The sequence below is a fragment of the Uloborus diversus genome, chromosome 10, assembly GCF_026930045.1.
Source record: "Uloborus diversus isolate 005 chromosome 10, Udiv.v.3.1, whole genome shotgun sequence".
NCBI lineage: Eukaryota > Metazoa > Arthropoda > Arachnida > Araneae > Uloboridae > Uloborus > Uloborus diversus.
Genome location: NC_072740.1, coordinates 22,988,995 through 23,007,728, shown reverse-complemented (window position 1 = coordinate 23,007,728; position 18,734 = coordinate 22,988,995). Strand labels below are relative to the sequence as shown.

The 18,734-nt window shown below is 32.1% G+C and overlaps 1 protein-coding gene across 1 annotated transcript in view; it reads left to right on the top strand.

The window, feature by feature from the left end:
* LOC129231881 (EGFR adapter protein-like) overlaps positions 1-18,734 on the top strand; it is a 223,973-nt gene that overhangs the window by 188,502 nt on the left and 16,737 nt on the right. Inside the window, exon 6 of the mRNA XM_054866271.1 lies at positions 13,745-14,194. Coding sequence (XP_054722246.1) covers positions 13,745-14,194 — 450 coding nt within the window. The remainder of the gene's footprint in view (positions 1-13,744; positions 14,195-18,734) is intronic.

Below are 18,734 nucleotides of genomic sequence, written 5' to 3'. Positions count from 1 at the left end.
TTCTCTGCCAGCGCAGTCTCGATGCGCTCACCTGTGTACGCTACACTTACAAATAACTTTTCAGTTTTAAGCGTATAAAAGTTCAAGATTATTCGTCTAAAAAATTTAGCGGATGTTAATTGCTTAACTGACCGGACGGGGGACAGAATGTTTTTATTGCAATACTTATAATTGCATTTATATGTTTTGCAATTGTTTCGATTTTTAGAGTAAAATCTGAAATACCGTAAAGTGGGGCTACTTGAGCCTCCAGTGGCTACTTGAATCCATGAGAAAAAAAGTGTTTAAAATCCGTCCTGGTCCTATATAACTCAATGTTTAGACTTAAAAAACTTTCTCCATGACAGGTAGCAGTACTAGGTAAGGGCTGGAGCATAAAAAAAGTTTCTGATATTCCTGCCTTTTTTTTTGAGGTTATGATTGCAAGATGTCTAAACAGTTGTTTTTTGTGTCTGCAAACTTTCATATGTAAGTTCATGGAAACATCTGATATCATCAAGGTCAAGTTTGTTTTATGTGTGCATTCTATTTTTTAATAAAATAACAGTGTTTTAAGGTTACAGCTATATAATTAACACAGCAACTAATATAAGTTAGTAAAAGTGCACTGGTTGCCTTAAAATGGGGCCCAGCGTTCAAACAGCCCCAAACCACATTTCATGACTAAATTATGTTAAGTAAGGTTTGTAATCTTTTAAAATAAAGAGGTTAATTAATATTTATACCCGTTTTTTGCAGATCTGGGGATAAAAAAGGGTCCGAAAGTAAAAAGAGCCCCTTGAAGTTGAAAATAATGCGGATTATTAAGAGGAAAAATTACAATTTTGTCCAGATTTAACTAATTCCGGAGAAATGTTTTAGCGAGTGGCATCAGCCTATTTTTGACTTATGTATATTAACTCTAAAAATGAAATTAAAAGATCGTTGTCAAAACAAGCGTGGGAATCCTGTAGTATTTAGTAGCTAGGAAGAGCAGGTATTAAATAATATCAGAGAAAAAAATCCACCCAAGCCCTTAAATTGAAGGGTTTTCATTCTTTCTAATGTTTAAATAATAAGCATTTCAATTGGTTTTAGCTGCAGTTAGATTATGTTTCTATTTGAGAAATTATGTTTGCCTAAAAATGTTTTTATGTATGCGTTGGTTTTATATAATTTTTTATAAATAATTTGCAATTTATATAAATAGTTTGCTCACTACAATGTACGTTTTGAGTTTATTTTTAAAAATCATTGGTCCTTCTTGATACCACCACTAGTTTAACAGCTTTTTCTAATGGATTTGCTGAGTAGGACCAAGTAGTCCCAGCGCGGGGCTACTTGAACCCAATTTTTAAAAACAGGAAAAAAACTATAAATAGTTAAAATTGTTGTTTAAAAAAGGCATTAGGTGGTAGCAGAACATCTGAAACGTGGTAAAAACAAGGTTATCAGTTCACATTATGGGTTTAACAAAGCATTCAGTGTAAAACTTGCAAAAAGTATGAAATTTCGGGTCCAAGTAGTTCCACTTTACGGTAACTGAAGTGTTTACTCTTTTTTTTTTTAACATGCTTTGTGTTGATTAATTGCTGCCCCTTTATCTTCAAAAACTTTTCCTTTGATTAAATGATTTTTTTTATAAAAACCTATTTTGCTTGTGAATTTCCCTTTTTTCTTGTATTACTCCCCAATTTTTATGAATGCCAAGAAAAGGAAAAGAATTAATGAAGCGAATGAATGAATGAGAAAGAGCTAAATCAATCCATCCAGCCATTTTGTAGTAATTATCCAACAAATTATTATTTATCCTACAGAACCTGAACATGCGCTTTAATGGATATTTTCTTCAGTTGACATATCCCAGAGCAATCTCAAAAAATGCTCGTCCAGTCTCCATGCGCTTCGGTATATATACCAGTCGGCACACTAACACTGTTGGACTTCATCAGTGTGCACTAATTATCTGGATCTAATAAGAACTGCTGCCTGCCAACAGCAAGCAATCTCTTTTACGTACTAATACAGAGTTGGTATTAAAGATAGAGTGTTCATTGTCTTAGGCCCTTTTGATGCTTCTTCTCCTCCCGTACGTTTAGGTTTACTTTGATTGCAAGAGACGATTTCGCCTCTGACGCTATTACTTCCCCATACCACGTAATATGATTATCGAAATTTCGTCATTCTTTTAGTGTGAGAGAATTTTTGCAAACGGAGTAACTAAAATTGAAACGTTTGGAATTTTATGACGCCATTGGTATGCGTAAGGATTCAGCCAATTGTGGTAATTAAACAAGATATCAAACCGCAATCATTTTTACTTCCTTTTACAAAAAAGGAAGTATTGTATTCGCGAAAAAAATTTCACTCAAAAATCGCCCTTAATTTCCATTTTGCTCACCCCCAAATGAATGTTGAGTTTTTTTTTCGATTCGACCACATGCGGAAAAGTGCCTAAGAATGTATAGACACGCGAAATATCCATTTTGACCATCACCGAGGTAATTACAACGACTTTTCTCGTGACGTCTGTATGTATGTGCGTATGTGCGTATGTGCGTATGTATCTCGCATAACTCAAAAATGGTATGTCCTAGAAAGTTGAAATTTGGTACATAGACTCGTAGTGGGGTCTAGTTGTGCACCTCCCCTTTTGGTTGCTTTCGGATGTTCCTAAGGGGGTCTTTTGCACCTTTTTGGGGGGAAATCATTGTTAATTTCGATGTAAACTCAAGTGGCGTTATAATTTGTCGGACACTTGGCGATATATCGCCAGTCTTTTGGTCGCCAAGTTTTGTCGCCAACTTGGCGACAAATTTGGCGGAGTTTTTTTTTTTTTTTTTTTGGTTTCAATTTGGCCATTGTTGGTGATATTTAGAGAATAAATATTGAATCACATTAAAATAGCGAATAATGGGGAAATGACATTAAATTGGAGTAAAAGGAAGTCATGTGATGCACACATCAGCTCGTTTAGTTTGTTTGCTTGTTCAGAAGCTTCTTCTGAACAGGCAAACAAACTAAAAAATGATTTGCAGTTTGATATCTTGTTTAATTATTCTTCTTCTTCTTCTTTCTTTTTTTGATTAAAAATGGTTTTAGAGTCGAAGTTAAGTAACTCTGAACGATCATTAGGGGTTTTTTAGTGTTTATAAAAACACCGAAAAACCGTAAATGATAAAATAATTTGTATCTTTTTGCGCTGTTGAGTAAATAAAATGCTTGTATATCGGTTCAATCATCCAATTTTAGTAGTTTAGTATCTTCGTGAAAGCAGTGTTTTCTCCCGTGAGGACAACTCTAAATGGTTAAACGTTATATGGTTAAACGAGCTACTACTTATTATACATTCTGCAATTATGATGTGTGCCTGCACTTTCACGTTATTAAACACATTTACAAGTTATTGTGGTGCTAATATGCATTAAATATGCTAGTAAAAGTTGAACTAATAATTTGAGTTCTTGAGAACATATATAATAAGGAACATAATTGTAAATATTTAAGTTTGCACATTCAATGTGAAAAAAATAACAACTAGGGTACATAAATTTGGAATTGAACTAACATACAAGTGTTTCAAAGATTAGATGAAGTTTACATTAGATGTTTACCCGAGGAACAGATTTCAAACACAATGTTAGTCAATCATGTAGTCAAATTCAAATTTCGATACACATACCATGTTGTAGTGCCGAGTTTGCCAAAATTTTAAATGCTGCCGCCCACATTTTCAAAAATTAATCTATAGCCATATACTTTTCAAAATCAATTGCAAAACAATCTCCTAAGCGTATATTTACTGAGAAGATTACTTGAGCATCGATGCAAACCAAAAATGAAACTTTTAAAAGATATACACGGAGGAAACGGTGAAGGTAAACCGTGTTATTTTGAGTAAATTTTACATGACTACCATTTACAAGTTTTCAGCTTGTTCTTTACTATCATCCTCAAACCTACGATTTGTAACTATTTTTCATTTGATTGAACAATAATTTCCATCATTTACAACAACATTTTTATTTGGAAAAAATTGACTCAACTGAGTTTACCTCTGAGTTACTGACTTGCTTCTGTGTTTGGTATGATCTATTTTATATTTTCTTTATTTTAAATTAATTTATTTTAATTGATGCGATAAATTTGGGATGTTAAATGGAAATGAATTCACACTTTACAAAGGACACAAAATTGATAAACTTTTTTCAATTTTAAATTGATATAAATAAAAATAAGTTATTGCAGTTTTAAAATTTTAACATAATTTTCGATACACAGCTGTATTCGGTTACAATTTTAACCGAATATTTGGTATTTGGCATATAAAATGGCATTCAGGTGCATCTCTTTTTCTTTCTTTTTTTTTTTTCAATCGAAGTTACTAGAACGAGCGCGTCCCTTGATTCCTTATGAACGCTTCATTTTTCAAAATCGAACTACGTTCGATGGTTTTAGCTATTTGATGCTGCTACAAACTTTTTGTATTAATAGATCGTTCATTAAGTGTCAATCATTATTGTTTATTATAAAAACTGCACAAATTCAGCTTACTTCACAACATTGAATGTGATTACTTGTTCGAGATATTTTTCCACATCTTCTAATGTAAAATTTTTTGAGCATTTTAAAGTTTTGTTTCGTCATCTGTTGTATTGGTAGTTTGCATCATTTCTTTGCATCTCTTCAACTGAAAATAAGAAAAGGAATAAAGGAAAGAAAGAAAATCACGGAAATGGTCAGCTTTGAAAAAAGCAACAACGTTTCGAAATATCGAGTTTTCACTATTATTAATTCAATTGATAATCTGGATCTTTAAGCACTATATTGAAAAGAATGAAAAAAAAAAAGTTATATTTCGCTAAATAATTCAATATGTTAAATATAATTAACAATTCAAATGGCTTTCTCTCATAGTCAATGTATAGTTTTAATTTACTTCAACGTAACTTTTAAATTCCTAGCTTTTGTACTGTTATTTTATTACATTATCCTAATTATGAGACATCAATCTCTTTTACTAGAATCATCTATAGTAGTTTTGTTATTTCATATCTTCCTTGTACATTGATGTATGGTTATACACCGAAGAACATTTGATTTAATTAGTAATTGTGAAATATTTTAACTGTTCCACTCATTTTTCCTCAATTGAAAAGCCCTTTTCAAACGATAAGCCTTTGCGAAAAATTTTTCTAAGTGTACATAAAGGTTCCAGAAACATTATTTTTCTTTCAAATGCTGCTATAACAGAACCTTTTAAAACAAATTTTAAAAATCAAGCATCGATGGAGAAGTAATACAAAGAATGAATGAACATTGAAGTGGGATTGTACAATATACGTGAAGCACCCTTAATTTAGTAATCAAAAGGCCATTTTAACAGCTCAGAAAACTTTTTTTTTGCTTCAATTTAAAACTCCCTGCATAGACTTAAACACCAAACACTTGTCAAAAATTCTTCAAAGTGTGCATAAAAGTTCGAGAGAGCATTTTGTAATTTTTCTTTAAGCTAATTACCCTTGCTTGTGTTACAAATTTATGTTCGTGATGAAACTACACCAAAGCAAATGATACTTCTTCATTAATTACCCATATTTATCACCTGTCGAACTATCAGCATCTGGTTTGCTCTCTAACTAGTCTTTTAAAATAAGAGTTATGTACTCTTATCCTTCTAAGAAACTGTCTGAGTTTTTAACTGTTCTTTCGTCAAATTTCTTCTAACCTTAAAGAAAGGATAAAGTACTCGTTTAGAAGTTTGGGAATGTTATGAAATTGGAGCAATTTTTTATCAAACGGTTTTTCTTCTTCCATACACTTATAATATTGTGAAAATCTCTTAAACTAATTGAAGATAGACAGGCTGAATTCGTTGTACAATCTTTGTCCTGCTTTTTTTTCCCTTTACCAACTGTAAGTTACCACCGTGAGACTACAAAAAGCATGTTAACTTTTTTTGCTCAGTTCTTCTAAAATCGTGAAAATACTAGTATATCCATTCGTGTGAATATATATATATATATATGTATATATATATATATATATATATATATATATATATATATATATATATATATATATATATATATATGTGTGTGTGTGTGTGTGTTTGTGTGTGTGTAAAATTTTTATCATCCACCCTTTGGACGATAAAAATCAATATGCCTTGTCTGCAACGGCGCCTAGACATGATGATTGTGGACTTGTGATTTCAGGCATAGTACATGAAACTGCCCTCGTTCATTGCACAAATACCAGGGACGGGTTGGGGGGATACACTTCAGCAATTTTTAAGGCTTTTTCACTCACTACCTAGTGCCTGGGGCCTGCGCCTTGGGGTCCACGTGATAATTAGACATTGGATTAAGAAGAAATTTGGAATTATAATTACTATGTCAGATCTTTTTTAAGTATTCGCATATCCAACTTTTAAAATTAGTGTGAAATATACCATTACCGACAGTATTTCTGATAATTGTTACTGCTATGCTTAAACTCGTTGCGAAAACTATTTACAGACAATTGAAATTATTTTTGCCAATTACCGGAAATAAACTGCTTATAATACACCTATTATTTTCTCTGTGAATCTCGTCTTACACATTAAAATATTAATAAGGAGAAAAAAAATTAAAACTGCCGTGATGAAAACCCACTGGAAAAGCAATCATCTTGAAACGCTTATGTTGAACCGAAGACAATATTTCCTTCAGTTACTTTTTTATTATTATTTGTGTGTCCGTAAGCCTAGTGACTTCAATAAACTGTTTATCCACGTCTTACTTTAGTTCAGAAGATAAATGATTACCATAACTTCTAACAGTTTATCCATGTGAGAAAACAACCACCTATTAGTGAGCTGTTGATCACTTCCCAGTGCGTGCCTGGGTCAGTTAACTGCAATAAAGGGAAATAAAATACTATCCTAAAACGAGAGAGGTCAAGAGAACTTGTTTATGGCCTCATGGCTAAACCTTATAATCAGGTGACTCGTTTTCATTGGTTGTTCGCTGCGCATTCATTTTATTTATTTATTTATTTTCAGAATCTATTTAGCAAATTTTAACCATAGAATAATTTAATGCAACATTTCTTAACTTCAAGAAATGGTTGTAAATAAAGAAGAATTGTAAAATAAGACGTTTTTCTGATAGAAATGAATTGAGTTTGGTATCCATCAACTAATATGCACGGCACTCCCACCTGTTGTCTATGCATCAGAGAAAAATTTATTTTTCGTAGAAAAATTTCTTTGTTTATAAGGCTATTGATTTTCTACCACTGGCCTTTATTTTTTTACCGAATTTTTTTTCTTTTCTTTTACCGATTTTACTCCGAGCTTACTGTAAACCTTCCTCTGCTAATTGCATTTAAAAAGAAATCTTCACTTATTTATATTCTTCAGAAAATTCACGAAGCTTTGTAGTTAACATTTATTAATTTTTTTTTTTACGAAAATTTTTTCAATACATTTTTCACTGCTCTCCCCCCTTTTCAAAAAAAAAAAGAAAAAAAATTCTTTTATTTTTTGAATACAGAAAATATGAACTTGACATTCTTTAAACATTTTTGTGCTCCATTTCTAAGCTCAAGAACTATTCGATTCATGCAAGATTTAAATCCAAAGTGTTCGAAAACTTCCTAATTAGATTTCGCAATCAACCCACTAATGGAACTTTAGGCTACTGGAATCTGCATTTATTAAGTAATGTCTCAATTGCAGAAAATGCCCATTTATGCTTATCAACTGCTTCGGCCAAGTACATTGCGAAATGGTGTGAAGCTTATTTAACTCCTCAATTCGACTCCAAAGTGACTTCTACTCATAAGTATATTCAACATAGTCTGAGAAATTTCAAATCTGCCATGGAGTTAATTATTATGGACGCATGCAAAGAAAGTCATTTAAATGTTCAGCAGTTGAAACTTCTTCGTCATTAAAAGATATTTCTCCAGCAATCTGGCGTAAACAGATTTTAACCAAAAATTACTTCAATATGTTTATTTTTACTCTGGAAGGAGATGATTTTTAAATAGTGGAATGCTTCTTAATATATGTAGAAGTTTAAACGTGTTTGTGTACCTTTTTTTGTGAATTACATTTCACATACGGTAAGTGAGCTAAAGGTGGTCATAGTTCAGTTTTGATGATTTTTCATAATTTTCTGGTTAAGTGTTTTTGACTGATTTTTTTACGTTCAATTTTACACTTGTCTGTACACATATCAAGTGCAACTTTTTCGTGAGATAGAATTTAACTATTTTATAATAATTTCAAAGTTTTAGCTGGTGGTCCCCCATTGGAGCATAGTGTTCCAAAGGTGGCCCATGTGTTGAAATCACTCTGAAAATGTGAAGAAAAAAAAATTGACGAACTATTTTACTTCTAGAAGATCAATACAATGTTCAATTGATATAACAAATTTAATTACAAGGACATTACAGGGAAAAAATCACAGCAAGTTTTTTTTTTTACACTTGTGCTGGAAGAAATTTAATTCTCGCGCTACAACGCGATTCGACTTACGCGAAATGGCTATAACGCGAGTTTTCCACAAGAAACGAATCGCCAAAAACACGAAAATTTTCGGAAGAACAATTTTGGCATAGAGCAGATCAATTATTTCATCTTCTGACGAGTTGATTGATGTGCATCAGGAATGATGGTGGACTCAAGTAATAATTTCTGAGGACATGTGAAATTTTCAAAAACTATGGGGAAGCTCAGACCACCGTAAAAGCTATTCAAATATGATTATAAAAGTCATTGAAAAAAAGAAAAACGTTTAAATTTTTTTCTAATAATTTATTAATTTTAGAATGTGTTGTCAACCCAGAATTTTCGGAAACGGCTACCCAAACTTTTCGGAACTTTCGGATCACAAACACCCCTGATGTGCATGCGGCATGAGTTGTCAAGACAAGACTGATAACAATCTGATCGCTCTCAGCACAAAATATCATCTTCATTTTTTAAGTGACGAGGTATAAATACAACTACTGTGTCTACTGCTCAGTACTATTATAGTGCTGAAATTTAATATTGCTACAAACTGTACGTACCGTACTGTTTTATGTTATGTCTCTCTCTTCCGTCGAATACTGATTTTGTGCATCGTAACAGTATTTTATGTTGAATTATTCTGCTTTTTTAAAATAAAAATGTAGATCTTTAGGTAAGAAATGGTAATATATAGTTAAGAAATGATTCAAAATAGTTTGAGAGTTGTTTAGGAATGTTTAAAATAATGAAGTATGTTCATAAGACAACTTGTATACCAACCCTTTTCCACAACGCGAAATTTCGACTTACGCGAGGAGTCTTGGAACGCATCCCTCGTGTAAGTCGAGACTCGACTGTATATTAGTTTGCATGTTTTATTTATTTATTTATTAAGATTGGCTATTCTGAGAACGTGCATAAGGTCAGCATTTGCACGTCGTAAAATTAATGATAAGGAAAAAATCACAATAAACTGTTTTTTTCTTCACTTGTGCTGGAAGAAATTTAAAAGGAGAGCAGAACAATGTTATGTTAAAAAATAACATAATACAATGGAGCACCAAAAACCGACTTACTACATTAGTTTGCATGTTTCTTTTTTTTTTTTATTTATTAAGGTTGGCTCCCCTGAGAACATGCATAAGGTCATCATTTGCACGTCGTAAAATTAGTAATCTGCTAAAATTATTAGAGTTACACATTGAATGCTGTTAAATAGAAAGAAAAAATCTTTTAGAAAACGATCCTCGCTCAGAGTTCTAAAAATTTAAACTCATGTAAAATAAGTTATGTTCTAACTTGAAAATTAGAACTTCTCCTCCTCAAATGTGAGTGCATACAATGGTAACCGATCAAGGTATTTCCTCAAATTCAGCCTTATTCACCGCAAGATACATGTTTTACACTGCTGTACGACATAAATTTTAACTTGTTGTCAGACGTAACATATGGATGTCACAAAAGCGTTTTTATCCTTACTAATATTATTAATGCGAAAGTGAGTTTGTTTGCATATTTGTTTGTTATGTTTTCACGCCTTAACTACTCAACCGATCATCATGAAGTTTTGTATACATGTTGTCCGGGATCCCGGGGTTGAACAAAGCGTACCTTTTGCTTAGAAAAAGAGTATTCCATGATTTTTATTCCGATTTTAAAGAAAATCATAAATTTGCTAGGAGCTATTTCATTACATTTGTCCTCCTATTATCCTATGTTTTTCTTAATTATATTTGTTTGGTTTTTGCTGCATATCGAAGCCCTTAAAAAGATTCACGATGTGAACTTTACCCGAAGTTCGAGGGGTGATTAGAACATCCCCTAACTGTTAATTTTTAATTGATTTCGTATTCTAAAACGAGGCTCATCTTCAGTTTTGAAGTATCGTCTTCGGTTTCTAGTCACGGAATTGAAATTAAATAAAGCTGAATTTTTTATTCGTAGCAGACGATATTTTCGTGAAGAAAAGTAATAAATAACAAGTATGAAGAATTTAAAAAAAAAAGAGAGATAGATTGGAGAGTATCTCTCTCAATAAAATATCGTCTGTTTCGTAATTATAGTAATTTGTGGAAAAATGAGTGAAAAGTTTTTTATATATTCAAAAAGAAGAATCGGTTTAGTTTTCATGTTTTTTAATATCGTCTTCGCTTTCTGCCAGTTTTAGTAACTTTTGTATTATACATAAAATTCTGATAAGTTGACGTCCATTAATTTTAGAATTACTTTTATTCTAAGTCTTTAAACATTTTTCGGAAATTTTCAGAATTTAAATCATTAATACATGCGGCTATGAACGTTGAAAGATCGTGCCTGATGCTAGTAAATATATAAAAATGACTCAAGTTTTGGGATTTTTAAAAAATCCAAAGTAGTCTAAATTTAAATTTTGAGTCATAAAATTGTTCTTTTCTACACATTGATGAGGAGTTTTATGCTTCTTTTGCCTGATTGCTGAACATATCTCACTTGACAAAACTTTTATTTTTTAGGTAGACAGCGCCGGACAATGTAGCTAGTTATTACTAACATATTTTTATGGCTATAATTTCGCGCAATTTGGTTGCGATAAAGATAAAGGGTGCTTACAATCGTTATATATTTAATATTCTTCTGATTGTCAGATTTATCAATTGAATTTAAAAAGCGCGGAAAATATATTCACTATAGCGAAAAATGATTAGACGTTGGAGCTGTACTATTCTTATACTCATAATCAGGGGCGTGCACAGGGGGGGAAAGGGACACCTGTTGGCCTGGGCCCGAGCCTGAAGAGGGTCCAAGATTGCTGAAATTTATTTATAGACGCAGGGGTAAACAATATGGAGGGGGGGGGGAGGGCTCGTCAAAGTCATTTGTGACGAGCTCCAGAATTTCTGTGCACGTCCCTGCTTATGATCACTGAAATTAACATACAACGAAATTTCTGAACTAATAAATATTTCTGCTAATAGCGCTATGCTCGCATATTAAAAGTTAATGTGAGACGCAAGTAGTGATATATTTACCATACAAATTTACATTCCAATTTTCCCCATCCTGTTATAATCTCACTACCCCTTCCTGTTTCATTTCTATTCCCCCTCCTGTTATAGATTAAAACGCTGATATTTAAAGATTAAAATTAATTAGGAGTGCTTCCTTCTGCTGATTCTAAACAGCTTTTTGGTTCAGATTTCATTTGCTTGAGCAAAGCTGATCTTCGTATCCATAGTTACTAATCCCATTAATGTACCAGTTTTGTTGACCATACATACCGTTATAATATCTCTTTCATTTCTGACCCTCGGGATCTTCCCGTTCCGTGTGCTTACAATTCAAGGGATTTCGAGACTTACATTTGGGTTCGCAATCCTATTAGTTTTGTCGCCTTTTCTAGAAAACATTCTGGAATACAACATGGTGTCTTTTTTTTTCTCCCCCTGCTTGATATTTTAAGCCTTTTTTCTCTTATTCCCTTTAGGTTGACACAGAAGCTCTTGACGTTTTATAAATCCTTATCAAAAGGATCTCGGTTTCATCACATACACACCAGCAACATCTTCCACTTAATTTCTAGGAAAGAAAAGATTCTTGGTATTTCCTTTAGGAATACAATGATGTTTTACCTTTATCCTCACAGCTTCCTTTATTTCTATAGGAGAAGAAAAAAATAAGTAATGCTGTCTAGCTGAAAATTATGCTTTGCAAATTTTCTCTTTATCCCACAACTTATACTTAGTCAAACGATATTTTTCTTCAGCAATTATATTTTTTGTATTTTATTGGTAGTGCTTAATGTTATTTTTTCCATTTTCGAGAAAATAAAGTTTGACTGTGATGACAAAATATTTACCAATTTCTTCATACGAAATAAAAGAGGACACATTACATAAGTAGCCTACTATAAGATGAAAAAGACATTTGTAAAAAACAATAACTACCTATGTAACTTTATTCGTTAAGTGTTAAATAATAAAAATTCGAATATGAACATGAGATATGGGGATTATGTAACGATGTCTCCCCTCCCCCCCCTCTCTATCAATACATTTGAGAGAAACATTCGATTCGACAAAAACTATTTTGTTTAAAAACTTCTCGTTTGGAAACTTCACTCTCACATTGAATGTTTTGATTAGAACACGATTTTGTTCAATTTGAACAGTTTAAGAATTTAACACTTGACTGTTCAGGAAAATATGAATACCACAAAATAGAGTTCGTCGGAACAAAACTTCCCTATCATACAAAAAAATTTCCCATAAATTTACGTTATGATATCTTCAGCAGCCATTTTTAATTTTACTTTATTTAATGTGGAACTCAGAAATAAAATTCTGTCATTATGAGCACAAAACTAGCTTATGAAAGAAAAAAGCGAGTAATGACAAATAACCTTACATTTTTATCACCTGCAAAACTTTGTGTGATAGTACAGACCTTTTCGTATTTTAAACCTTAGGGTTTTTTTTCCCAATTTGGCACAGGCTTACACAACAGTATGCCGTATTAGAATTCTATCTTTCATATTACTCCAGAAAAAATAACTAATTTTTTGCGGCGCCATACATTTAGAATTCACGGATTAATTCAAAACCCGCCTTTTTTTTTATTCCGATTTTTCCCGCAGTGTTATTCATTCACACAACAATATTTTTATATCATACATGAAAATATATGTATGTTGATGCGCATAGCTAAGACATGTAGGTAGCGCTAACACTAACATCAAAAACTAAAAATGGCGTCTATGAAAAAAAAAAAAAAAAAAAAAACACCAGAGACGCCACGTGAGTTGTGAGTTTCAACCCTCCAGAATCTTTGGTTCTAACACCTATTGCCAATTCTGATCAGACAGTTGATATCCGTATAAAGACTGTTATGACTAAACTCTCAACCCATAGAAGGTAAATTGTGGCTGCGTTAGTACCTGGTGCGAAATTGAAAATCGTTAAAAGCTTCTCAGAACTAATAAAACTCTTGGTGCACTCGTAGAAGTGAGTTAACGTTGTAGAAAAACTTGTTGAGATTATGATCAATATAAAAAAATTATTTTTACTTGTGAAGCAGTTTTTTTTTTCTTTTTCTTTTAATGAATTTTCTCTATCAGTAGAAGACTGAACCCTGTGTATTCTGATAACATTTCCTAATGCATCTTTCGAAGAAATAAATAAAACCTGTTTTTTTTTCTTTTTGATAAATATGATTTTAATACGTGTTATTTTTTTTTATTTTGTTATGTGTTGTATAATTCAGAATTTGTTGTTGAATTTGTAGGCTAAGAAACTTGCCAGCAAAACAAAGTGCCAAGACAATATAGCAAGCCAAACTATTGAGATGAACAGTCGACCCTCCTCCATTTCTAGTTCCGAATCTCCCTGTGCCAGTACTCACCAATCGACAATGAATCTCTCAGAGTCGAATCCCTCCTCACAAAACTTACCTGTAGACCTGTGGTCACCTCTGAGCGGAGGATGCAGTAGTAGTGAAGAAAATAACTCTTCCACTGATTTGAATTCTTGTAAACAGATAAAAGAAAAGCCTCCTTTATTGAAAAACTTGGAAGTTGTGCAAGAAAATGTACTTAGTGACGATTCTTTCATTAATGACATTTCAAGACCTGCTTCTGGTGGTTATATCAATGAGAGTACATCGTGGGATAGCATCTCTGTGTTACGCACTCCCAAGTTTAATAGCAGCTCCAAATCTGAAAGATCCATCTGTAAAGTAAGCAACAGTTGTATTTCTGACCATTATTTTTTCCCCAGCAAGAATCATTTGTATCCTAGTGTATATAATATTATTCAGTTATACAGCTGAGTGCCGATGATCTGGATGCCGTTTAATCGAAAGGTCTATTAACCAAATTGGACAACCACATACCCCCCCCCATTTTTTTTTTTTTTTTTTTTTTTTTTGCAGCCTTCTCCGAAAAAATTTTAATATGGACTTATGGTTTGTATTACATTAGGTAATTTCTGCATACTCTTAAAAATTAAAAGAAAAATCTTTCAAAATTAAAAACATTTACTTAAAACTCACCGTTAGTAATATGCACTGCTGCAATTTCCAGTCCTAAGATTGGAAAAGGAGTGAAAGGAAATTACCTTTAAAATATCGCTGTAGTCGTTTTCTTTTTCTCCCCAATCATCCTGATTTTTCTTTAATCAGATTTGCTTCTGTCCCAACCGGTTCGTATAAACCGTGCTCTATTGTAATGTGGTTCTGATAAGATGACCAAGATTGAGAGAGTTCGTTTCTTACTTTGAAGACGCAATGAGGAGAGTTCTAATGTCTGCCTAAAACTGAGAACCAGTTATTGGCGCAGTAATAAATGGATTTTTAACTTTAATAAATGGATGTGTTTAATGCTACGACCATCGGAGTGTAAGTTATCAGAGCCAAACTAGAACTGGATGTATATGCGTAGTTTGTAGTTTATTTTTCTATTATATTCTTACTACCCACATGTACTTTTATGTACAAGTGTGTTTTGTGTGTGCAAAACAAAAGTGGTGGTAGTCGTAAAAAGTCGCTATAGCGCGGAAAAGTTAAAATTGGGGAAGATTGAAATCGGACTAGATCTTCCGACCGCATAACGAGCCTGAAAATTCCAAAAACTACAGAGTTTCGCCGTTTCATTTTTTTTTTTTTTTTTTTTTTTTTGAAGTTTTGCTTCAACGTTTTTTTAAGGCTGTAAAACGGAAAAATTGCGATTAGAGGAAACTTAAAAGACAAAATAGACGTTATTGAAGCCGGATAGTATTTTTAGATCCCTCCCCTAACCTGAAAATTCGAGAGAAAAAAGAGAGATTTTATCGTTTCTTTGATTTTTGAAAAAAAAAAATATGCATCAATTATTTTTTTTAACCCTATAGGACAAAATAGTTGCAACAGGTAGTAGTATATGGGTCATTATACAAAAAACGTAGGTTTTTGAAGTTGGAATTTATATTTTAAAAAAATCTTGAATTTTGTTTTAAATTAATTTATATTGTTCCTTTTAGGCAGCTTTTTACTGTCACATAGTTAGTCACATTCTTTATTCTTTATTTTGTAACTTTCTTTTGTAGTTAAAATTTTGGACCTGAACGGAGGGTATCGGTTGGTAAATATATATTTAAAGTAGTATTTTAAAACTTTTTATTTAAATAAACTTGCATCTCTTACAGTGATGTTCCTATTTTTTTTTTTTTTGAGGGTATACCTCCCAGTATTCCATTACGCCCAATATGTGTATGCGATATACATAATGTGTCATGATATGAAATTTTTTGAAGTTTGAGGGTATACGCCATATGTCTAAGAAATGTTTGAGAGTATACGGCGTATATGGAGTATGACTTATGGGAACACCACTGATCTCTTATGAGGAACACGATTTGAACTGATAAAAATTTCCTCATCTTTCTTAAAATGGATTTATTAAGTTGTATATTCCATTACTGATTGTATATCCTCCAATTTATCTATACTCTAACGGAAGATTCATATACAGAGGATACAAATAGTTATGTTTTGCTTTGCATAGTGTTGGTTTAGGGTTAACGCAACTTTGTCATTTAGAATTCACTAAAAACAGTGATTAAATTTTAACTTAAAAAAAATAAATAAATAAACAGTTCTTACATTTTAAAATCAAGAATGGAGGATACACAAAGTTAAGGACCTATTTGACTTCAAAGAGAATAATGCTGAAATTCTTTCACACTAAGTTGTTTAGCTTCACTATGAAGACCCAGAGTTTGAAAGTGCTACTTGTGATTCTAAATCTCTGTAATGAGCAGCCTGTACTGCCGTTTATACGAAATTCTTATACTAGATTAGATCTTGAACGGAGGAAACAAGAAAGACTGACTGCGATTCAAAAGATTATGAATGCTATATATTTTTTTATTTTGTCACATACAATTCTTTTAAACTTAAAAAAAAACATCAAATGATTCAAATTACCCTAATATTAAATGTGTTATATTTTTTTGTATTGAGTAAATAAATGAATAAAAAATTTTGGAAAAAAAAAATAGAACCGACTTCAAAATTGCTCTAAAAAGTGAAAAATAATTTTATTCTTTAAACACCATCGATAATACTTTTAAACATAATTTTTGAAGTTGGCGCAAAAACGATCGATAAAATCATTCACAGCCATAATTCAACTACAAGTATAAATTTAACCAGGTCCAGTTTCTTCACTACCACATGCATTACGCATTGATGACAGCATATTTGAGTAACGATATAAATGTTTCGTTCCTAAGTTTGGATGATTTTTTGATAAAAATATGAACGAAGCATGGTTAAAATGGATTTTACTTTTTGTTTTTGCGCCAACTTCAAAAATTATGTTTAAAAGTATTATCGATGGTGTTTAAAGAATAAAATTATTTTTCACTTTTTAGAGCAATTTTGAAGTCGGTTCTATTTTTTTTTTTTTTTCCAAAATTTTTTATTTCATTCTTTTTAGTGTAAATGTAGATATTTCAGTAAAAGTAAGAAGTTACCTAGTAAGAAGTGCGGCTCTATATCACTGTATTGCTCTAGAAAAGCCTTTATTCAAAATTATCATTACAATTACTATTAATGTTACAGTTATATGGCACCAAACTTTTATAACAATGAGTTTCATATTGTCGCGCAGATGAAGATAGCGAAGACAATGTGAAAGCCAAATGAAGCGAATACTCGTTAGTCTCAACTCGAGATCTTTATTCAGAACCACGAATGAACGTTACATCTCCTTATATACAACTTGAAAAAGTGCTGGAACTTTCCAGACTTGAAAAGATACAGAAATTAATAGAACATTCGAGAAAATACGGGAAACAGTAGAAACGAAATTTTAGTAAAATTCACCTTGTCCTAGTCGGGATTTGAACCCGGGTTGCTCGTGTGGGTGACGAGAATTCTACCACTGAGCCACCGTTATCCACGGATGAAAAGAGCGAACTTCGCTACAATATGATTTTAATCATTTAATAGGGAAATTTACTGTTTTTTGCCCATAACTTTTTATCTAAAGAACAAATATGGTCAAACAAAGTAATGGGACCTAAGTTGAGCCATCCTCTATCCATTAAAAAAAAGAATCATCAAAATCGGTTCACTAGGTGAGACGCTATGAGTGGACAAACAAAAAAAAAACATACATACGGTATGAACTGATAACCGCCTCCTTTTTGAAGTCGGTTAAAAAGTACATGGGAGGAAATGCGTTGGGACATGTAACGGAGGCATACAAGTATTCCTTTGTTCCGCAAAATTCAGTGAAAAAGCAATTTTTAAAAAATTAAACATTATTAATTTTTATTGATCATTTTTCAAAATTTGTTACATTTTTCTAAATTTCTCAAAAAATTGTTTAATTTTTTTTTAAACTAACTACCCTGGATCTAAAAAAGCGCGTTTTTTATAGTTAACCCCCCCCCCCCCCCGATATAAGTAATTAATATCTGTGTTTAGATTTAGATTTCCCTAAACACGAAAATGTCATCTTTTTAAACCTTTTTCAGAAATATAAAAGACCTTTGTGTGAACTTATAAGTATCCTCAATGACGTTAGTATAACCCAGGGGTGCCCATTCTCCTCCCCCCCCCCCATCCTTGCTTAAGGATCATGGTGTACCCCCTCAATAGCATAACGGTATTAGCTCAGGAGGAGTTTTTTTTCTTTCCTTATTTCTTTTTTTTTTTTTTTTTTAGTGCTACACAAGAAGAACGTTGATAAGAAAAATAATAGGGGGGAGGGGCGGTATTTATAAAAAATAAATGCAATATTGAGAATCTATCTAACAAACCACGCAAAGTTATCATTCTTACAAAAAAGAGCTTTTTTCAGATAATTTTCGTGAATTTTGAAAGTTACAGCTTTATTTTTAATGCATCATGATTGTTTTAGTTAAAATGCGGTTTAAACAAGTTATGAATTATCAGTTGTTTCTTAAACAAGTTCTGCTTCAAAATTACAGTCCTATTATTGTCCCTGCGGATCTTTAATTTAAAAGGAAACAAAAAATAGTTGACGAAAATTGTGAACCATTGCCTTTTTTGTTAATTTTTATGGATTTGGGATATCGAAAGGTGATCTGCAAGCCAAAAAATCAATTTATTTTCTTATATAGTAGTACTCGTTGCAACTTTGTAGTCCTATAGCATTAAAATATAATAAGAACATTTTTCAAAAATCACAAAGAACGATTAAATGCCTCTTCTTTTGAATTTCCAGGCTCAGTACAAGGGCGGAAGATATTATCTGATTTTAATGTAT